Source organism: Nerophis lumbriciformis, linkage group LG05 (assembly GCF_033978685.3).
Source record: "Nerophis lumbriciformis linkage group LG05, RoL_Nlum_v2.1, whole genome shotgun sequence".
Taxonomy (NCBI): domain Eukaryota; kingdom Metazoa; phylum Chordata; class Actinopteri; order Syngnathiformes; family Syngnathidae; genus Nerophis; species Nerophis lumbriciformis.
In genome coordinates, this window is record NC_084552.2 from 11,357,088 (window position 1) to 11,380,737 (window position 23,650).

The 23,650-nt window shown below is 42.3% G+C and overlaps 1 protein-coding gene across 1 annotated transcript in view; it reads left to right on the plus strand.

The window, feature by feature from the left end:
* scaf11 (SR-related CTD-associated factor 11) overlaps positions 1-23,650 on the plus strand; it is a 55,942-nt gene that overhangs the window by 20,301 nt on the left and 11,991 nt on the right. Inside the window, exons 5-14 of the mRNA XM_061961277.1 lie at positions 1,584-1,651; positions 1,732-1,811; positions 1,882-1,916; positions 1,996-2,066; positions 10,450-10,560; positions 10,636-10,730; positions 11,995-14,139; positions 19,444-19,775; positions 19,852-20,016; positions 22,264-22,383. Of these exons, the coding sequence (XP_061817261.1) occupies positions 1,584-1,651; positions 1,732-1,811; positions 1,882-1,916; positions 1,996-2,066; positions 10,450-10,560; positions 10,636-10,730; positions 11,995-14,139; positions 19,444-19,775; positions 19,852-20,016; positions 22,264-22,383 (3,222 nt within the window). The remainder of the gene's footprint in view (positions 1-1,583; positions 1,652-1,731; positions 1,812-1,881; positions 1,917-1,995; positions 2,067-10,449; positions 10,561-10,635; positions 10,731-11,994; positions 14,140-19,443; positions 19,776-19,851; positions 20,017-22,263; positions 22,384-23,650) is intronic.

Here is a 23,650-nt window from a genome sequence, read left to right on the forward strand (position 1 = left end):
GTCCAATCAAAATAAAAAAATCTGTTTGATATAATTGCAGTTGTCTCTTTTTGTAACTCTTTTTAAATTCTAATATATTCTTGCAACTTTTTAAAGGGGAACATTATCACAATTTCAGAAGGGTTAAAACCATTAAAAATCAGTTCCCAGTGGCTTATTTTATTTTTCGAAGTTTTTTTCAAAATTTTACTCATCACGCAATATCCCTAAAAAAAAGCTTCAAAGTGCCTGATTTTAACCATCGTTATATACACCCGTCCATTTTCCTGTGACGTCACGCAGTGATGCCAATACAAACAAACATGGCGGTTAGAACAGCAAGGTATAGCGACATTAGCTCGGATTCAGACTCGGATTTCAGCGGCTTAAGCGATTCAACAGATTACGCATGTATTGAAACGGGTGGTTGTAGTGTGGAGGCAGGTAGCGAAAACGAAATTGAAGAAGAAACTGAAGCTATTGAGCCATATCGGTTTGAACCGTATGCAAGCGAAACCGACGGAAACGACAAATTCGAAAAAGCGAGGACAAATTCGGCGATCGCCTTCTAACCAACGATTGGTATGTGTTTGTTTGGCATTAAAGGAAACTAACAACTATGAACTAGGTTTACAGCATATGAAATACATTTGGCAACAACATGCACTTTGAGAGTGCAGACAGCCCAGTTTTCATCAATTAATATATTCTGTAGACATACCCTCATCCGCTCTCTTTTCCTGAAAGCTGATCTGTCCAGTCCAGTTGGAAATGCATCTGCTTTGAGTGTCGCAGGATATCCACACATTCTTGCCATCTCTGTCGTAGCATAGCTTTCGTCGGTAAAGTGTGCGGAACAAACGTCCAATTTCTTGCCACTTTCGCATCTTCGGGCCACTGGTGCAACTTGAATCCGTCCCTGTTCGTGTTGTTACACCCTCCGACAACACACCGACGAGGCATGATGTCTCCAAGGTACGGAAAACAGTCGAAAAAAACGGAAAATAACAGAGCTGATTTGACTCGGTGTTTGAGAAAATGGCGGATTGCTTCCCGATGTGACGTCATCGCTCCGAGAGCGAATAATAGAAAGGCGTTTAATTCGCCAAAATTCACCCATTTAGAGTTCGAAAATCGGTTAAAAAAATATATAGTCTTTTTCCTGCAACATCAAGGTATATATTGACGCTTACATAGGTCTGGTGATAATGTTCCCCTTTAAGTCTTTCTTTAGAGAATTCCATGCTTTCACACCAGCAACAGACAAGCACATTTGTTTCAAATTTGCAATATTGAATTTGATACATCTTTTCTGACAGTTTTTAAGAAAAAAACAGCATGCATGTCAGCTTTGTGTTATTAGTGTCAATATTGCAACTTTTTCTCATTAAATGTCACCTGTTTGCTCTTTTATTTATTTTTTTGTAATTTATTTGAAATGAAGACACACGCTCATCACTCAATGAAAAGGAAGGAGAGATATCCTACACACATCAGCTGTTGGCTATCATCTGACATGCAGGCTGCTCGAAGCTAAATATAAAAGCATGACTTAATGGCCTCTTGCACCCCAAAGCACTTCAACTAACCTGAGATCATTTCAGGTTCCTGTGAGGAGACGAGTAGCCGAAGCCGAGAGTGGTCCTAACACCCAACATGAAGCCTGTCTCAAGTAAGTGCCACGGATGGTATTTCACCTTTTTGCATGGAAAGATCATTCCAGGACATTTGGAATTGCATTTTCTTTCCCAGAAACCACCTTAGGGAAAGGTCGAGGCGACAACAGGCAAAGACCACGGCCCATTCCAAAACAAAAGGACTTGTGAGGAAATGTACGTTGGCAGCCCGACACTCAAGCATGTTCTCTTCCTATTTTCAACCGTCTGTTCATTCACTTCACAGGCAACGATGACCCATCGTCAGTGAGCCGGAAAAAGGTGTGCTTTTGAATAAATACGATTCAAATTGTGCATTTTCTCTACTGCATTGTTGAAATGTGTGACGTTTGTTACCCAGGTGAGAGGAACAGAGTGCTGTGCGTGGCCATCATCTCCGTTTATCTCATTAACCACGTCAACGCCGGAGATGTAAGTCCTGAAATGATCATCTCGTTATGGCTTGAAAAGCAAAGAATAGAACAGTGAATTGTGTGAAGTGAATTATATTTATATAGCGCTTTTCTCGAGAGCAGGGGTCCCCAAACCTTTTGAACGAACAGCTCAATTTTTGTTTCATTTGACCACAGAACTTTCCTCCAGAAGGTCTTATCTTTGTCCATGTGATGTGAGATTTGCTCACATTTGCAGTAGACCCATAATACATTCATAAAAGAACCAAAGTTCATGAATGTTTTTTGTGACCAACAAGTATGTGCTCCAATCACTCTATCACAAAAAAATCAGAGTTGTAGACATTTTTGGAAACTCAAGACAGCCATGACATTATGTTCTTTACAAGTGTATGTAAACTTTTGACCACGACTGTATATTATATGTGTATGTATATATATATACAAACCCCGTTTCCATATGAGTTGGGAAATTGTGTTAGATGTAAATATAAACGAAATACTATGATTTGCAAATCTTTTTCAACCCATATTCAATTGAATGCACTACAAAGACAACATATTTGATGTTCAAACTCATAAACTTTATTTTTTTTTGCAAATAATAATTAACTTAGAATTTCCTGGCTGCAACACGTGCCAAAGTAGTTGGGAAAGGGCATGTTCACCACTGTGTTACATGGCCTTTCCTTTTAACAACACTCAGTAAACGTTTGGGAACTGAGGAGACACATTTTTGAAGCTTCTCAGGTGGAATTCTTTCCCATTCTTGCTTGATGTACAGCTTAAGTTGTTCAACAGTCCGGGGGTCTCCGTTGTGGTATTTTAGGCTTCATAATGCGCCACACATTTTCAATGGGAGACAGGTCTGGACTACAGGCAGGCCAGTCTAGTACCCGCACTGTTTTACTATGAAGCCACGTTGATGTAACACGTGGCTTGGCATTGTCTTGCTGAAATAAGCAGGGGCGTCCATGGTAACGTTGCTTGGATGGCAACATATGTTGCTCCAAAACCTGTATGTACCTTTCAGCATTAATGGCGCCTTCACAGATGTGTAAGTTACCCATGTCTTGGGCACTAATACACCCCCATACCATCACAGATGCTGGCTTTTACACTTTGCGCCTATAACAATCCGAATGGTTCTTTTCCTCTTTGGTCCGGAGGACACGACGTCTACAGTTTCCAAAAACAATTTGAAATGTGGACTCGTCAGACCACAGAACACTTTTCCACTTTGTATCACTCCATCTTAGATGACCTCAGGCCCAGCGAAGCCGACGGCGTTTCTGGGTGTTGTTGATAAACGGTTTTCGCCTTGCATTGTAGAGTTTTAACTTCCACTTACAGATGTAGCGACCAACTGTAGTTACTGACAGTGGGTTTCTGAAGTGTTCCTGAGCCCATGTGGTGGTATCCTTTACACATTGATGTCGCTTGTTGGTGCAGTACAGCCTGAGGGATCGAAGGTCACGGGCTTAGCTGCTTACGTGCAGTGATTTCTCCAGATTCTCTGAACCCTTTGATGATATTACGGACCGTAGATGGTGAAATCCCTAAATTCCTTGCAATAGCTGGTTGAGAACGTTTTTTCTTAAACTGTTCAACAATTTGCTCACGCATTTGTTGACAAAGTAGTGATCCTCGCCCCATCCTTGTTTGTGAATGACTGAGCATTTCATAGAATCTACTTTTATACCCAATCATGGCACCCACCTGTTCCCAATTTTGCTTGTTCACCTGTGGGATGTTCCAAATAAGTGTTTGATGAGCATTCCTCAACTTTAACTTTTTTATTGCCACCTTTCCCAACTTCTTTGTCACGTGTTGCTGGCATCAAATTCTAAAGTTAATGGTTATTTGCAAAAAAAAAAAAAAGTTTATCAGTTTGAACATCAAATATGTTGTCTTTGTAGCATATTCAACTGAATATGGGTTGAAAATGATTTGCAAATCATTGTATTCCGTTTGTATTTACCGTATTTTCCGCACCATAAGCCGCCCTGGGTTATAAGCCGCGCCTTCAATGAACGGCATATTTCAAAACTTTGTCCACCTATAAGCCGCCCCGTGTTATAAGCCGCATCTAACTGCGCTAAAGGGAATGTCAAAAAAACAATCAGATAGGTCAGTCAAACTTTAATAATATATTAAAAACCAGCGTGATGTGGGCGCGCATGGAGTCTTATATCAACATGGACGGAGCTGCGTGAAAAAAGCCACCCGGCCTCTTCGCGTAAACTTCCCTTAACCACTCGCTCATCTTTTCTTCATCCATCCATCCCTTCGAGTTAGCTTTTATGATGACGCCGGCTGGAAAGGTCTCTTTTGGCAAGGTCTTCCTTTTGAATATCACCATGGGTGGAAGTTTCTGGCCATTAGCATGGCAAGCTAGAACCACAGTGAAGGATGACTTCTCATTCCCTGTGGTGCGAATATTCACCGTACGTGCTCCCGTTGTATCCACAGTGCGGTTCACAGGAATATCAAAAGTCAGTGGAACCTCGTCCATGTTGATAATGTTCTCTGGCCGGATCTTTTTTTCAGCTATCTTGTTTTTACAATATGCACGGAAAGTAGCCAGCTTTTCTTGAAAGTCTTTAGGCAGTTGCTGTGAAATAGTAGTCCGTGTGCGGATGGAGAGATTGCGTCTTTTCATGAACCGGAAACCTGTCGCTTAGTAGGAGCCATTTTGTGGTCTTTACAGATGTAAACACACAAAGGAAATGAAACGTAATATCCGCGCGCTTCTTCTTCTTCTACGGGGGCGGGTGGTTGCTTACAGTAGAAGAAGAAGCGCTTCCTGTTCTATGGGGGCGGGTGCTTACCTTGGCGGTTGCTTGCCGTAGAAGAAGAAGCGCTTCCGCTTCTACGGGGAAAAAAGATGGCGGCTGTTTACCGTAGTTGCGAGACCTAAACTTTATGAAAATGAATCTTAATATTAATCCATATATAAAGCGCACCGGGTTATAAGCCGCACTGTCAGCTTTTGAGTAAATTTGTGGTTTTTAGGTGCGGCTAATAGTGCGGAAAATACGGTACATCTAACACAATTTCCCATCTCATATGGAAATAGGGTTTGTACATCCATCCATCCATTTTCTACCGCTTATTCCCTTCGGGGTCGCGGGGGGCGCTGGAGCCTATCTCAGCTACAATCGGGCGGAAGGCAGCGTACACCCTGGACAAGTCGCCACCTCATCGCAGGGTCAACATATGTATGTATGTATGTATATATATATATATATATATATATATATTTATATAATATATATATATATATATATATATATATATATATATATATATATATATATATATATATATATATATGCTCTCCCTTAGAGATAGGGTGAGAAGCTCTGTCATCCGGGAGGAGCTCAAAGTAAAGCCGCTGCTCCTCCACATGGAGAGGAGCCAGATGAGGTGGTTCGGGCATCTGGTCAGGATGCCACCCGAACGCCTCCCTAGGGAGGTGTTTAGGGCACGCCCGACTGGTAGGAGGCCGCGGGGAAGACCCAGGACACGTTGGGAAGACTATGTCTCCCGGCTGGCCTGGGAACGCCTCGGGGTCCCACAGGAAGAGCTGGACCAAGTGGCTGGGGAGAGGGAAGTCTGGGCTTCCCTGCTTAGGCTGCTGCCCCCGCGACCCAACCTCGGATAAGCGGAAGAAGATGGATGCATGGATGGATGGATATATATATATATATATATATGCATATATACATATATATATACGTGCCGGATTTTTGGACCCTGGCGCTCAGTTATTTGGGGACCCCTGCTCTAGAAACTCAAAGCGCTTTACATAGTGAAACCCATTTTATGCATCTTTAAGTTACATTTAAACCAGTGTGGGTGGCACTGCGATCAGGTGGGTAAAGTGTCTTACCCAAGGACACAACAGCAGTGGCTAGGATGGCGGAAGCAGGGATCGAACCTGGAACCCTCAAGTTGCTGGCATGGCTGCTCTACCAACCGAGCCACGCTGCCCCAAACAGAGCACTGTAGTACATATATTTATTGACCAAAACAGAATCATAACACAGTTAGAGTGCCCCCTACAGGAGAAAAAATGCTTTACATCAACACTTTCATTGTTATATCTCCTGAGAACGACAATTGCTACCGGCCATATTGCAACATCTCATATGAAGCAGAAATATTCCCACAATTTGGCTTAATAATCATATCGTTCCCTCCTAATTTTACTTTGCGGAACTTCTCACTGCCGAGTCTTTGTACGTACATCCTGTGTGTGTAACGCTGGCGGTCTCACTCTCTGCCCATCGACACAAAGATTGTGGATGACTGCAAAGAGGGCTCACTGCGTTCAGTTGATTCTACTGTGAAATCAACACACTCAGGTGCTAAGAACGACACAGAGTGAGAGCTCTTTCTCCCTGTTTGGAGAGCGAGAAGAGCGAGGTTCAACAATTCTGATTGGCAATTATGTTACATTATGGCGCTAATCAAAACTGATGTTGATTAACGTATTTTCCAAATTTGAAAGAGAAAAAAATCCCCATATATTAGCCGCACCGGACTATAAGCCGCGGATATAGTTTAGTCTTTATTTGAAGGGACAATGCACAGAAACATTAAGCTCAAAGACAGATATGTTCTGTACCAGATTATAGTTAAATAGCTCATTTCCATCTGCAGTCCCTGGCTACCTAAATTAAAGGGGTACAAAAATCATGCAATAAAATGATGACGATAAAATCATACTAATCAAATTAAGAAAAGTCATAAAATGCCTTTCATTGACACATACTTAATATACATATATACAGTATATGTATATATATATATATATATATATATATATATATATATATATATATATATATATATATATATATATATATACGTTGTAATATTTGTTATTTACACAGAAATATTCTATAAATGTTTATTCACATACCATAATTGTTTCCAAACGGTGTCTGTAAAACGGCAGTAAAACGGCTGATCAAACAAAACAGAAGTCATGGTCATGGACCCACTAGCTGCGTAAGCTAGCTCTCCAATCAGCTAAACAGACTCAATAACTCCACGGTGACGTTTTGGTGAATTTACTGAGGAACTTGTGAAACTGAAACAATATGAAAAGAATGCCGTCGTAAGTTAATAATACTAACACAGACACTCGTAAACCTGTTAGCTTGATTACATTACGATAGCACGTACAAATATGCATGAAAACACTCCTACAGACATCACACACGGGACGGTTTAGTAAGTAAGAATTGTTTGAGTTATATTGTAAACTCACAAACGTTGCGTGATGAATGAAGAATCCTTTCGTGCAGAAACGTTATGGACGATTAGAAGACAGAACGGCATTTTTACTTCCGGTTCAAAGCTTTAAAACAGCAGAAAACACTGTTGGCATTCACCCAGCATCGCCTCCAGTGAGCAAAGTCGTTCAAAAGATGGTGTCAAAGCACAAACAATAACACACATTTACAGTGTTTTTGCTTGTGTTTCATGAAAACTATTTGATTTATGGCCATCAGCGAAGAAAAATCCATACATTAGCCGCAGCGCAGGAAAAGTAGTCCGGAATTTACGGTAATCATGCAACCCTACTATCTATGTTAATATTCTATTAATGATTACCGTATTTTTCGGAGTATAAGTCGCTCCGGGGTATAAGTCGCACCGGCCGAAAATGCATAATAAAGAAGGAAAAAAACATATAAGTCGCACTGGAGTATAAGTCGCATTTTTTGGGGAAATTTATTTGATAAAATCCAACACCAAGAATAGACATTTGAAAGGCAATTTAAAATAATTAAAGAATAGTGAACAACAGGCTGAATAAGTGTACGTTATATGAGGCATAAATAACCAACTGGTATGTTAACGTAACATATTATGGTAAGAGTCATTCAAATAACTATAACATATAGAACATGCTATACGTTTACCAAACAATCTGTCACTCCTAATCGCTAAATCCCATGAAATCTTATACGTCTAGTCTCTTACGTGAATGAGATAAATAATATTATTTAATATTTTATGGTAATGTGTTAATAATTTCACACATAAGTCGCTCCTGAGTATAAGTCGCACCCCAGGCCAAACTATGAGAAAACTGCGAGTTATAGTCCGAAAAATACAGTAATAGTTCCTACTTTGCAGAAATTACTTTTCCAGGATCAGATCCAGAACCAATTACAGCGATAAAAGAGTGATTATGTTTTATATTTTAGCCATTTTGTAATAAAGTCACCCTGTTCTTCAAAACACAAATGTCCACTGCAGTGGACGCTGGTTCTTGGAAGGATAAGAGAAGTGCAATCTTTACAAAAAGCATCCTCTGTGCACCCAAGTGTGATGCACCTGTTTATTTTTGGACTTAACGGGTCCAACCTTCACGCAGCTGTCTTGGGGCACTACTTTTCTCATGTGCTCTAAGCATTACATTCTGCCCTCTTCCAGCTTAGAGCACAACAAGTATGCAACACGAACCTGTGTGTTGTCAACTAATGTTAGTTCAATGTGTAGTCTATCAGAACAACATGACTGCAGATTGTTAGTTACTTCCCTGGGACTGCTTTTGTGTAAATGAATTCCTCAGGCCGACATTACACAAAAGCAGTCCCAGGGAAGCAACTAACAATCTGCAGTCATGTTGTTCTGATAGACTACACATTGAAGGATGCTAACATTAGCAGCTAATCGCTAACATTAGTTGACAACACAACAAAGTTAATGCTAATTAGTGTTGCGTAATTGTTGTGCTCAAAGCTGGAAGAGGGCAGTATATACTGCTTAGAGCAGTGTTTTTCAACCTTTTTTGAGCCAAGGCACATTTTTTTCATTGAAAAAATGCGGAGGCACACCACTAGCAGAAATTATAAAAAATGAAACTCAGTTGACAGTAAAAAGTCGTTGTCGCAATTGTTGGAAATGACTTCAAACCAGAGGCTTCACGGTGGCAGAGGGGTTAGTGCATCTGCCTCACAATACGAAGGTCCTGAGTAGTCTTGGGTTCAATCCCGGGCTCGGGATCTTTCTGTGTGGAGTTTGCATGTCCTCCCCGTGACTGCGTGGGTTCCCTCCGGGTACTCCGGCTTCCTCCCACTTCCAAAGACATGCACCTGGGGATAAGTTGATTGGCAACACTAAATTGGCCCTAGTGTGTGGATGTGAGTGTGAATGTTGTCTGTCTATCTGTGTTGGCCCTGCGATGAGGTGGCGACTTGTCCACGGTGTACCCCGCCTTCCGCCCGATTGTAGCTGAGATAGGCTCCAGCGCCCCCCGCGACCCCAAAGGGAATAAGCGGTAGAAAATGGATGGATGGATGGACTTCAAACCATAACCAAGCATGCATCACTATAGGTCTTGTCTCAAAGTAGGTGTACTGTCACCACCTGTCACATCATGCCGTGACTTATTTTGAGTTTTTTGCTGTTTTTCCCGAAGGGAATAAGCGGTAGAAAATGGATGGATGGATGGATAGTTTCATGTCTTCCTTTGAGTGATATTTCCCGCATCTACTTTGTTTTAGCAATCAAGAATATTTAAGTTGTTGCTATCCTTCTGTGTGGGGACATTGTTGATTGTCATGTCATATACAGATGTAATTTGTGGACGCCGTCTTTGCTCCACTGTAAGTCTTTGCTGTCGTCCAGCATTCTGTTTTTGTTTACTTTGTAGCCAGTTCAGTTTTAGTTTCGTTCTGCATAGCCTTCCCTAAGCTTCAACGCCTTTTCTTAGAGGCACTCGCTTTTTGTTTATTTTTGGTTGAAGCATTAGATACCTTTTTACCTGCACACTGCATCCCGCTGTTTCTGACATCTACAAAGCAATTATCTACCGGCTGCGACCTGCTGATATGGAAGAGTATTACATGGTTACGCTGCCGAGCTCTAGACAGCACTCAACAACAACACGTTATTTGCAGACTATAATTACTGGTTTGCAAAAAATATTTTTACCCCAAATAGGGGACATTACATAATCTCCCACGGCACACCAGACTGTATCTCACGGCAAACTAGTGTGCCGCGGCACAGTGGTTGAAAAACACTGTCTTATAGCACATGAGAAAAGTAGTTCCCCAAGACAGCTGCGTAAAGGTTGGACCCGTCAAGTCAAAAAAAACAAAAAACAGGTGCATCACACTTGGGTGCACAGAGCGTGCTTTTTGTAAAGATTGCACTTCTCATATCCTTCTGAGAAACAGCGTCCACTGCAGTGGACATCATTAGAATTACCGTAGTCATTGTTAAAAACATTCGAAAAGTATTCTGAGAAACAATTACTGGTGACATTTGTTCACTGGTTGTGTTCTTTTTGGTTTGAAAGTTGCAAAAAGCCCCTTCAATGATACGTTTGATGTTTTCACTTCACTACGAGTGACATTTTCCTTCTGTTGCAGTGCAGAGCCCCTGTTGGTGACAGAGGACATACTGTATGAAAGCAAACATCAGGTACAAGACTGCCCATGGTTCTCTCCTGCTGCTCCCATAACTGCGACTGGAACCTCAAGGTCGGTATTGGCTTTGTTGAAAAAGCAAAAGAACGTTCCCGGCTGATCAGACTTTTCCACCTTTTGCCCCTGCAGTTTCCTTCCCACTAATAGTAACCACAGTACGTTTACATTTGGCCTGTGTTCATCTCCCGTTACCTCCACGTCATCGTCTGGGCCCGCTCATTTTGGTGAGTCTGCTAAAAATTTGATTTTTTGTACATTATCAGTCCAGTGGAACCTCGATTTAGAAACCCCTCTATTTGCAAACTTTTCCATATACAATATTTTAGACTGAGCTAAATATGCCTCCATGTCAAATGTTTCATTCAGTCCTTTATTTTGTGTGGCGCCTGCAGGCAAAAAGCAGGGCGCAGCATTTTTTGGGGAGGCAGAGCCCTCCTTGTTGCCCAGTCCCCTACTACTATATCATTACATTAAAATTATTTTATATAAAGTCTGCTGTTCTTAAAGCCAATGTTTTCTTTTGTAGTATTGATCAAATCGGTTAATTGCCTTTTAAATGGATGTTAGATCGATATAAATCTTCTTGAAGACCAACTAGCCGAGCACAGATTGATTTTCTTTGATTTTAGGAATATAAATCGATCTATCGCTATATCGATCAATCGTACCACCCCTAACAGTCACTACTCGGCCTGAGTGCCTTTTCCGGGTTGTTGTTTTTTGCCGTTTGACAAGTTTTGTCCATTTTGCTAACTCAAAGAGTCCCAAAAAGACAACAGACGAGCGTGGAAAGGAGGAGGGAATCTCTGTTATTTACGAGAAGTACATAAATGCTGCTTATAAGTCTGGAAGATTCGACAAAGCAGGCAAGTTTTAATTGTGATGAAACCGGACTTTTCTGGAAAATGATGCCAAAGCAGACTTGCTTCACAGCCAAGGAAAAGACGTTAACTTTCATTCAGCAGTGTGTCTTTTAGGTGTACACACACACACACACACACGCACACACACCCTGCTTTCTCTTCAGCTCCGCTGTAAATGTTAATGTTGGTGGATTCAACAATTTCAAATGTTTGTTACTGCAGCAATATGGTTTTTGTGATTTCTGATCATCTGTGAGTGCACCAAAGTGACTTCTGTGTGTGTACGCGAGTTGGCAGAGCAGCGCATTCAGCCCAGTTGAGCATGTTTTGTCTTGTTAAAGATATAGATGATCCATCACCTCCTTGTTATGTTTGTTTGATATACAGTACTGTATCACACTTTATATTGTGCTCAAAGTCTACAAACCTTCACTAGAATATGGACTTTTGTCAAGGCTGGAACCTATTATACATTTACATTGTTTCTCATTGAGAAATTTGCTTCACTATGCAAACCTTTGGATTTACAAACCCAGTTAAAGAACCAATTAGGTTTATAAATCAAGTTTCCACTGTTTTAAGTAGATAAGACTCGGGCAACACTCATCTAATTTGTGTTTTACAGTTTTTCAGGGTGTGGTCTGCGCCATTACTTGTCCTAAAGGAGGAGAGAAGCGAGGTGGACGAGCCTCAAACTCCAAAGCTCCCACCAAAAAAGCCGAGTCGCTGCCGTCCAGACGATCGGGGCGCAACAGTAAACCCCAGGCAGAACCGCCTGCGTCCGACCCGCCGTCCCCACCAAAGTCCAATGTTTCCGACTCGGACTCATCCTTCAGCCAGCCCTCCGAGCCGGGCCGGACTTCTCAGGTGCCTGCCAAAAGGAAGGGCAAGCAGGTAACAAACCGAAAGGCCAGCGGGAAGCGGAAAAACAAGAGGAAAAAGCAGTCGTCCCAGATTGTCGAAAGCCCAACTGCGAGTGAGGATGAGGAGGCCGACGGGGTTGTCGACAGCGCCGACAAGGAAGGAGAACAAGATGAAGTGAAGGCTGAAATGACCAACTCCAAGCAGACTTCTGATGCAGATGCAAGTCTTAACGCAGATCAGGAAGGTGTGGATTCACCTGACTGTGATGCGGAACCTTTAAACAGTGACGTGGAGCAGGGCGTGAATGAGACCTGTGACAAAGACTCCGATGATAAAGAGGCAGATGATTGTGACAGCCCCCCATCTTGTTCCTCAAACCCTCCTCCAAAAAGCCCAGAGTCATGCTCCGATGGCAAACCGAGCACGCAAGAAGATGAACCTCCTGCCATTTCAATTTCAACCGAAGAAGAAGATGGGAAGATCTCCACATCGCCCCCTGAACCAGAGAACATGCTGGAGAACCTGGCGTCTCCTGACAGCATCAAGACGACTGAACAGGACGGTGAAATGGAGGTTTGTGCAGGCTCCGATGAAAGCAGCGATGAAGAACATTTGAAGGATCAGCAGGCAGAAGCGTGTGAAAGCCCCAAGGCTGTGGAACACACCGAGGAAAAGGTCATCACTCAAGAAACAAAAGAATCTGAGGAATCTGATTCACAAACACTTGAAACCGCAGTGGAGCAGAAGTCAACTGAAGTGGACATTTCAGCAGAAGCAATCCAGGATGACGATGTCTCCAAAGATGATAATAATGTCATTCCTATGGACTGTAGTTCACCCTTGAGCGAGCATGGTAGCACGTCTGGTGCCACTTTGGAGGTATCAGATGAGAGGATTGTATCAGCTGCTGCTGAAACTCCTTCCTCTGTCAAGGAAGACCCTTCCAAGGACCAAGAGGAGAGAGACCGGAGCCATGAAAGGAAAAATGGCAAACAGAGGCGCTCTCGCTTTCACTCCGCAACCTCCTCCTGGTCCCCGAAGAGGGACTCCAGGCGAGATGCATCAAGGCGCTCCCGTTCCAGAGAACGTGCTAGCAGCCCGCCCTCCAGCCGCTCCTCCCGTCCTCGCAGCAGAGAAAGAGAGCGAGACAGAGAGAGTGACTACTCCAGGAGGGATCGTAGTAAAGAGAGGAATAGGAGGCGATCCAGGAGTCGCTCCAGATCCAGGTCACGGTCTCCCTCCAGAACAAGATCTTACAGGCGCGAATCCAGCCCTGAACGCCCACCCTCCAGAGATCCGTCTCCCCAGAGGAAAGACCGACAGGGTGGCTGGCGTTCAGGTCAGGGAATTGGAAACGGCAGCGAGGGACGGCGGTATCAGGGAGGCGCCGGTCGCTTTGAAAACGGCCTGCCCTCCGTAGCTTCACCAGAACGCCGGGGCTGGTCGGAAAATCCGGACTGGGTGACAGAAAAGACTCGCAGCGATGCCGAGAGCAGGAACCGGGACCTTGGTGGTGGATTCCGCTGGGAAGATCGAGGGAATGGTGGGGAGTCGAGGGGCCGTGGAGGCTATGATCGCGGCAGAGGAACAGGAAGGGGCGGCGGTAACCGCGGCTTCCACAACCAGCACGAAGATGACAACCGCAGGCAGCCACGAAACAACTCAGGTACAGGCAACCATTCAGGGAACGACGCCTACAGCCGCTTCAACGAGAATCGCGGCGGAGGCCGTTGGAAACAGGACTCAGACACTGGCGACGGCATGCTGGACCGTTCAGGCTGGTCATCCGCGTCCAGCTGGGCGGTCCGTAGGACACTTCCTGCAGATGTTCGGGATTATTACTCCAAGAGGGAGCGTGGGGGAACTGGAGGTTGGAACAGAACTGAGGAGGAGCAGCCGGCAGCAGGTTAGAATCTTTCTACAAAACCCAAAAGCAGTGAAGTTGTCACGTTGTGTAAATGGTCAATAAAAAGAGAATACAATGATTTGCAAATCCTTTTCAACTTATATTCAATTGAATAGACTGCAAAGACAAGATACTTAAAGTTCAAACTGAGAAACGTGGTTATTTTTTTGCAAAAATTAGCTCATTTGGAATTTGATGCCTGCAACATGTTTCAAAAAGGCTTGCACAAGGGGCAAAAAAGACTGAAAAGGTTGAGGAATGCTCATCAAACACTTATTTGGAACATCCCACAGGTGAACAGGCTAATTGGGAACAGGTGGGTACCATGATTGGGTATAAAAGCAGCTTCTATGAAATGCTCAGTCATTCACAAACAAGGGCGGGGCGAAGGTCACCACTTTGTCAACAAATGCGTGAGCAAATTGTCCCAAAAGTTTAAGAACAATATGTCTCAACAAGCTACTGCAAGGAATTTAGGGATTTCACCATCTAAGGTCTGTAATATCATCAAAAGTTTACGAGAATCTGGAGAAATCACTGCACGTAAGCGGCAATGTCGTGGCATTCGATCCCTTAGGTGGTACTGCATCAAACAGCAACATCAGTGTGTAAAGGATATCACCACATGGGCTCAGAAACACTTCAGACAACCACTGTCAGTAACGACAGTTGGTCGCTACATCTGTAAGTGCAAGTTAAAACTCTACTATGCAAAGTCAGAGCCATTTATCAACAACACCCAGAAACGCTGTCGGCTTCGCTGGGCCCGAGATGTACTGATGCAAAATGGAAAAGTGTTCTGTGGTCTGACGAGTCCACATGGGAAATAATTCCACCTGAAAAGCTTGAGTGTTGTTAAAAGGAAAGTCCATGTAACATAGTGGTAAAAATGCCCCTGTGCCAACTTGTTTGCAATGTGTTGCTGCCATTAAATTCTAAGTTAATGATTAGCAAAAAAAAAATAAGTTTCTCAGTGTGAACATGAAATATCTTGTCTTTGCAGTCTATTCAATTGAATATAAGTTGAAAAGGATTTGCAAATCATTGTACTCTGTTTTTATTTACCATTTACACAACGTGACAACTTCACTGCTTTTGAGGTTTGTACCTTTTTCTACGTTAGTAGTTAGTGTACTGTGAGAGATCATCGGGTAATTTCTTGTAAACAAATAATATATATTTGTCAATCTATCGATACCAGCCACGCGTTGACTAAAAGTATACAATGCTTGACCACTAGGTGGCAGAAGGTACACAATCAACCTGTAACACCTGTTCTTTCTACAGATGAGGTCATGGCATGCTTGGTGGTGGGCCATGAGATTTTACTTATGGAAAATGTGTCAAGTTGGGAAACACAGCTGTACATAACTCTGAAAATAATCACTGTGATATAGACCTTCACAAAGATTGCAACATTAAGCAACTAGAAGATGATCAAATTAAGGGGATTTTAGTGTAGTGTAATAAATGTAGTCATCTATAATCAGTATCTGCCTTTTTTATCAGTATCAGACTCTTTTTTTACAACTACAACAGAACTCCAGAAGCAGATGCAATATACATAGTACTCATATAGAGTTGTAACAATAAACGATAATAATAATAACCGTGGTAAAACACCTACCGGTTAGTAGTATTGAATTCAATTCAAATGATGGAAAAACAGTTGATTGATAACTGCAATTTGATCAACTTATGGACCGGCTAGCGTTGGCTTGATGGCTCGCTTAAATGCTACCATAACTACAAGTAAAAATATAAAATCCATTCCCAAGGAATGCCAAGTAAAAAACGATATGATTCTTATGAAGCTAAAAGAATAGTTATTTATTTCGCGAAGAAAGTATGTTGTGTCTATTTGCGAAGGAAAAAACGCGGTTAAAAGATTTTTGTGTGTTAAGTACTTTTTGACCACATTCAACAATACCACGATAATAATAACTTTGGTCACAAAAACCGTGATATTAATTTTTTATATCCTTACATCACTATACACAAATGATACCAGTATTTAGCATTTAACAACATAATTAGTAAAGTAGATAGTATTAACCACTGCTTAAAAAAAGTTACCTTTTTTCTTGAGCCCCCTTTTTTTAATTCAATTAAGAACATAAATGATCATTGTCAATAATTCTCCCCAAATATGTTGTGATATCTGACAGGGCGTTTATTTGAGTTCTTGTGAGAATTCTTCCCCGGTCTGCTCAGCAGGGTTCACTGCAGCGCTGGTCTCCTCCGCTTGCATGAGCTTCCAGTTTTTTGCTGGGAATTGCAGCTTTTGTCTTTCTTTCCTCCCGTTTTTTGTTTTCGCTCTCGCAGCTATGGAGTAAAGGAATAAAGAGGAGCAGGCAGCAGCTCACACATTCTCATACTTTCTGTAAGAAATTATGTCAGCTCTCTTTATAAATGTTTTAACTCTAATCTACGTCAGGGGTGCCCACACTTTTTCTCCAGGCAGCTACTTTTCAATAGACCTAGTGGAGGGGATCTATCTCATTCATATATATCATTTACATTTATTTATTTATGAAAGAGACATTTTTGCTAACAAGTTAAAGATGTTTAATGATAATACAAGCATGTTTAATTCCTTTCTTTCATGAAGACAAGAATATAAGTTGGTGTATGACCTCATTCTGATGACTTGCATTGGTTGGAATCAGACAGTAGTGATGATAACGTCCGCATTTTCAAATGGAGGAGAAATAAAAGTCCTCCTTTCTGTCCAATACCACATGAAAGTGGTTGGTTTTCGCCATTTTATTTGTCGAGCTTCCATACTCCTTTTTATACACTTTACAAGAAATACATTGCCGACAAACTCCGTAGCTTGCTTGCTTGTGCATGCCAGCTTTCTAAGACTCTTATTTTGTTAGCTTAGGCAGGATGAAGCAGGGCTTTTATTGTGAAGACAGGAAGTGTGCAGGTAGGTCTTTAGACTACTTAGCCTACTCAGTGGCCTAGTGGTTAGAGTGTCCGCCATGAGATGGGTAGGTTGTCATCAAGGGTTGGAATTGCGGGTTAAATCACCAAAATGATTCCCGGGCGCGGCACTGCTGCTGCCCACTGCTCCCCTCATCTCCCAGGGGGTGAACAAGGGGATGGGTCAAATGCAGAGGACAAATTTCACCACACCTACCGTATTTTTCGGAGTATAAGTCGCACCGGCCGAAAATGCATAATAAAGAAGGAAAAAACATATAAGTCGCACTGGAGTATAAGTCACATTTTTGGGGGAAATGTATTTGATAAAAGCCAACACCAAGAATAGACATTTGAAAGGCAATTTAAAATAGATAAAGAATAGTGAACAACAGGCTGAATAAGTGTACGTTATATGGGGCATAAATAGCCAACTGAGAAGGTGCCTGGTATGTTAACGTAACATATTATGGTAAGAGTCATTCAAATAACTATAACATATAGAACATGCTATACGTTTACCAAACAATCTGTCACTCCTAATCGCTAAATCCCATGAAATCTTATACGTCTAGTCTCTTACGTGAATGAGATAAATAATATTAGCCAGCGTCATCTCACAAGACCCTCGGGTGACGTCTTGGTGAAGATTGATGATCGCCAATTTTTAGGTCTATTTTTTTCATGCCTGGCTGGCGATGGACTGACACACCCTCCGCCATCGACGTAATGGAGCCCACAATAGTTCTTATTTAAATGTTGACAATATTTCAGAAACCTTACAATGTATTAAATCCGTAAAATGGAGTAGACGATGAGTTACTGTGACGTCGCCACATTTTCTAAAATGTTCAAAAAACATCTTCAAGCCTTGTCCAGCTGTTTACTGACGTATGCTTTTCATGTTTAAATAACTTTTACTGCAAATCAATATCACCGGTCATAGGTCTCCTGGACTACTAATAATGGGTAAAAAACAACATGGGTCGATATCTAATCCATAATGGATTCTCCGGGCATTCAATCTGTTCAGTTTTAAAGGCCTACTGAAATGCGATTTTCTTATTTAAACGGGGATAGCAGGTCCATTCTATGTGTCGTACTTGATCATTTTGCGATATTGCCATATTTTTGCTGAAAGGATTTAGTAGAGAACATCGACGATAAAGTTCGCAACTTTTGGTCGCTGATAAAAAAGCCTTGCCTGTACCGGAAGTAGCAGACCAGTAGCGTGACGTCACAGGTTGTGGAGCTCCTCACATCTGCACATTGTTTACAATCATGGCCACCAGCAGCGAGAGCGATTCGGACCGAGAAAGCGACGATTTCCCCATTAATTTGAGCGAGGATGAAAGATTCGTGGATGAGGAAAGTGAGAGTGAAGGACTAGAGGGCAGTGGGAGCGATTCAGATAGGGAAGATGCTGTGAGAGGCGGGTGGGACCTGATATTCAGCTGGGAATGACTAAAACAGTAAATAAACACAAGACATATATATACTCTATTAGCCACAACACAACCAGGCTTATATTTAATATGCCACAAATTAATCCCGCATATCAATCACCTCCCCCCTCCCGTCCATATAACCCGCCAATACAACTCAAACACCTGCACAACACACTCAATTCCACAGCCCAAAGTACCGTTCACCTCCCCAAAGTTCATACAGCACATATATTTACCCAAAGTCCCCAAAGCCTACGTACGTGACATGCACATAGCGGCACGCACGTACGGGCAAGCGATCAAATGTTTGGAAGCCGCAGCTGCATGCGTACTCACGGTACCGCGTCTGCGTATCCAACTCAAAGTCCTCCTGGTAAGAGTCTCTGTTGTCCCAGTTCTCCACAGGCCAATGGTAAAGCTTGACTGTCATCTTTCGGGAATGTAAACAATGAAACACCGGCTGTGTTATCCGGCACAACAGTCAGGGGGTGCATTCTACGGCGGGGGTGCGTTATCCGGCACGACACCTGCCGCAATACACCGCTTCCCACCTACAGCTTTCTTCTTTGCTGTCTCCATTGTTCATTTAACAAATTGCAAAAGATTCACCAACACAGATGTCAAGAATACTGTGGAATTTTGCGATGAAAACAGACGACTTAATAGCTGGCCACCATGCTGTCCCAAAATGTCCTCTACAATCCATGATGTCACGCGCAGGCGTCATCATACTGAGACGTTTTCAGCAGGATATTTTGCGCGAAATTTAAAATTGCACTTTAGTAAGCTAACCCGACCGTATTGGCATGTGTTGCAATGTTAAGATTTCATCATTGATATATAAACTATTAGACTGCGTGGTCGGTAGTAGTGGGTTTCAGTAGGCCTTTAAAAACAGTTAACAGTCTTTCTAACCGTTTATTTCCAGATGCTCCTAAAAGTGACCCCGCCCTTCAGGCCGTACCAGGCAACGCTGCGGCGCCCGTGCTGACCGCAATGCCGCCACCGCCGCCTCCTCAGCTCAACGTCCTCCAACATCACTTCCCACCTCCGGGACCTCGTGGTCCTTTGCCGGTCAGCTTGCAGCCATCGACGCCATACGCCATGCCCCCTCCGGTCCCTGTGCACCTCCACCCGGCCGCGCCGCTGCTGCAGGTGCCCGGCGTTGGAGCTCAGGGCCTCCCGCCGCCGCCACCGCCGCCCCCGCCGATGCAGCAAGGAGGCCAGACGGCTGCAGCTCCTCCTGACGTCCACACACAGGCATGATGCGTTTGAAATGAAGACACCAACACCCTGCATTCAAGTCATCCTTTTTTAAAGTCCCTCTTTTTCCTAGATGGCGAGTACTTACGGAAAACCAGGCCTGCTTCCTGCTCCAAACAGAGTAGCTGTTGCCGTGGCAACCCAAGGGCAGCAAGCAGTCAGCCACGTGCAGCCATCATCTACAACGCAGCCAAGCCAGCACAGCAAGGCCCAGGCTGACGGCTCCAAAAAAGAAAAGGTAACTTTGTATCCTCCTTTTTAGCATTATTTGGTCTCTAGTGCAGACCTGGGCAAAATATATTACTTTATTACTCCAGTACTCTAGTTTTGTTCTGTATATTGTACAGTTTTTTGTATATTGTTCTGTATATTGTACAGTTTTTTGTATATTCTACAGGATTGCCTATTGTTTTTATTGGATAGTAGTCTGTTTATTTCAATTCTTATTTTTTATCTTTAATAATAATAATAATAATAATAATAACTGGGATTTATATAGCGCTTTTCTAAGTACCCAAAGTCGCTTTACATGTAGAACCCATCAATCATTCACACCTGGTGGTGGTAAGCTACTTTCATAGCCACAGCTGCCCTGGGTAGACTGACGGAAGCGTGGCTGCAATTTGCGCCAACGGCCCCTCCGACCACCACCTATCATTCATCATTCAATTCACCGGTGTGAGTGGCACCGGGGGCAAAGGGTGAAGTGTCCCGCCCAAGGACACAACGGCAGCGATTTTTGGATGGTAAGAGGCGGGGAGCGAACCTGCAACCCTCAGGTTTCTGGCACGGTTGCTCTACCCACTACGCCATGCCGCCCCCGTATCTTTAAAACTTCTGTGATTTATTTTTATTCCATATTTGTTTCCACTACCGCACCTTAAGTTGGAGTCCTTAATCTCGTTATATGCAAATATAATGACAATAAAAGTCCATTCTATTCTATTCTACATGCGGCCCATATTTTTTTTTAGATCTTTAACATCAAAACTGTCGCCGCTATTATGATGTGCAGTGCTGTTTTAAAGTCTTGAACTATAGAAAATTTAGGGATTTCACCATCTACAGTCCGTTATATCATCAAAAGGTTCAGAGAATCTAGAAAAATCACTGCACGTAAGCGGCAATGCCCGTGACCTTCGATCCCTCAGGCGGTACTCCATCAAAAAGCGACATCAGTGTGTAAAGGATATCACCACTTGGGCTCAGGAACACTTCAGAAAACCACTGTCAGTAACTACAGTTGGTCGTTACATCTGTAAATGCAAGTTAAAACTCTACTATGCAAAGCCAAAGCCATTTATCAACAACACCCAGAAACGCCGGGCTCATCTAAGATGGACTGATGCAAAGTGGAAAAGTGTTCTGTGGTCTGACGAGTCCACATGGGAAAGAATTCCACCTGAAAAGCTTCAAAAATGTGTCTCCTCAGTTCCCAAACGTTTACTGAGTGTTGTTAAAAGGAAAGGCCATGTAACACACTGGTAAAAATGCCCCTGTGACAACTTTGTTGCAATGTGTTGCTGCCATTAAATTTTAAGTTAATGATTATTTGCAAAAAATAACAAAGTTTACCAGTTCGAATGTTAAATATCTTGTCTATGCAGTCTATTCAATTGAATGTAAGTTTAAAAGGATTTGCAAATCATTGTATTCTGTTTTTATTTACGAATTACACAACGTGCAAACTTCACTGGTTTTGGGCCCATTTTGATTTTCAATCCTGCCCGCCGGACGTTCTACATAATTGTTTTTAAACCTTTAACATCAAAACTGTCGCCGCCATTTGATCTGCATAGCTGTTTTTAAATAACCACAAGTCTTGAACTATAGAAAGTATTTCAATGGTTGAAATCTGCACTTTTGAGTGTTATAGGAGTTATTACGGTAAACTACATCACAGCAGCTCAGACCAGGAACAAAGCAGAGTGGGCGGGGTTTGTTTTCAGAGCTGCCAGCCCAAAACGCCTGTGTCAGTAACAGATGCGGAAGCAGATTTTTACGTGATAAGATATCATATTGTAGGTGTTTATTACACTTTGCATTCATATTTTGTTGTTTGTTACATGTTTGTTGTGTTTTGCTTGATTGGAGAAGATACACAACTATGGAGGAGCTGGTCTGAGAAGTACAAGATGTTCATATGTTGTTTATATTCAGTGTTTTATTGTGTATAGTTAATATTGTAAATCCCACTTTCTTTATTTTCATGTACATTTTTGGTGTCCCATTCAGTAAAAAACTGTAAAATTCCATTCCGTTTTTTAGAATGTTTTTTGAACTATATCGGACGTTGTGACTTTTGGTATTAGTGTTCCTGGAAAAAAAGGACCCAAACACACATACTGTACAGCAGATTTTTACAGCTAATATGTACATATCATTCATTCTTTGGCCCCCAAGACACATTTTTTTCTCTCAATGTGGCCCCCGAGTCAAAATATTTGCCCAGCTCTGCTCTAATGTGATCTTTTGCTTGCTTTAGAAACAACAGATCCAAGAGAAAGCAGTCAATGAAGTGAGGACAGCCATCAAACCTTATTACCAAAACCAGGAAATCACCAAGGACGAGTACAAGGAGATTGTCCGCAAAGCAGTAGAGAAGGTACGCCTGTTCAGTTCTTCACCATTGTCTTAGAGAATAGTGCTACCCCGGTTTTTGTAGCCCAGCGTGCAACAAAGTAGTGCGTCGACCCGTGTATCACTCCACAGAATCAACTTCCCACACAAATAATCTTGCGCCTTGGTAACTCAGGCCTTGTTTTTTTCATTTTATGGGCCCAAAAAAGTTGGGAGTTGTCGCAAACAGAATTTACACGCATGCCATTTCTATGGCAGTATTATTGTTTGCAAATTATTTATTATTATTTTAATTTGCAAATGCGTATCGCAATCTGTGCGTCTCTTATCCAGTTCACACGTCTGTGACACTAATATGTGTTTTAAGTTGTCTGTCTGTATTATGAGTAGTCCGTAGGTAAAAAAAAATCTGTACTTCTTTTCCGTATGTGTAAAGCGATCTGTGTGGAAGAGTTGTGTGTGCGTTAAAAAATGTGTCTGTAATCAATTCCATGTGAAGCAGGAACACTGATTGGCTGTCTGTTTGCTACAGGACAATTGTGCTAGTATCAATATTTTCAAAAATTCTCGGTTTTCCCGTAATTCCAAAATTTCCAGGAAATTCCTATTTAAATGAATGGACGTTTTCATAGTTCTACAATGCACTACATTCTCAAAATTTCGCACAATTTTTAAACCCGATTCCGAGCTTTCAACCATCCACCCACACTACTCCAACACAAAACACAAATTCTGATTTTCCTGGAATTTCCCAGAATTTTCTACCCATTGACAATGAAGTGGCATATCCCACATTTCTCACCCGATTAGAACCGTTCCACCATCCACACACTCCACTCTCATTGGACAATCAAACTACAATTTTCACCAGTCCACATTTTTCAACCGTTTTTGACCATTGCACCTTCAAAACATTCATCTTAGTTGGGACAACAAATGTTTTTTTTCGTGCATGTTCCTGGTTTTCCAAAATTCTCAATTCAAACTGTTACGACGTCAACGTTTTTCAACCGATTCCAAAAATTCCAACGCCAACCCATTCATATCATCAGCTAGTATCAATATTTTCACAAATTCTCGGTTTTCCCAAATTTCCAGGAAATTCCCATTCAAATGAATGGATGTTTTCATAGTTCTACAATGCCCTACCTACATTCTCAATTTCGCACGATTTTCAAACTCGATTACGACCTTTCAACCATCCCCCCACATTACTCTTCACATGTGTCGAATGCAAAACATGTTGTCCCTTTCCCCACAAATTCAGATTTTCCTGGAATTTCCCAGAATTT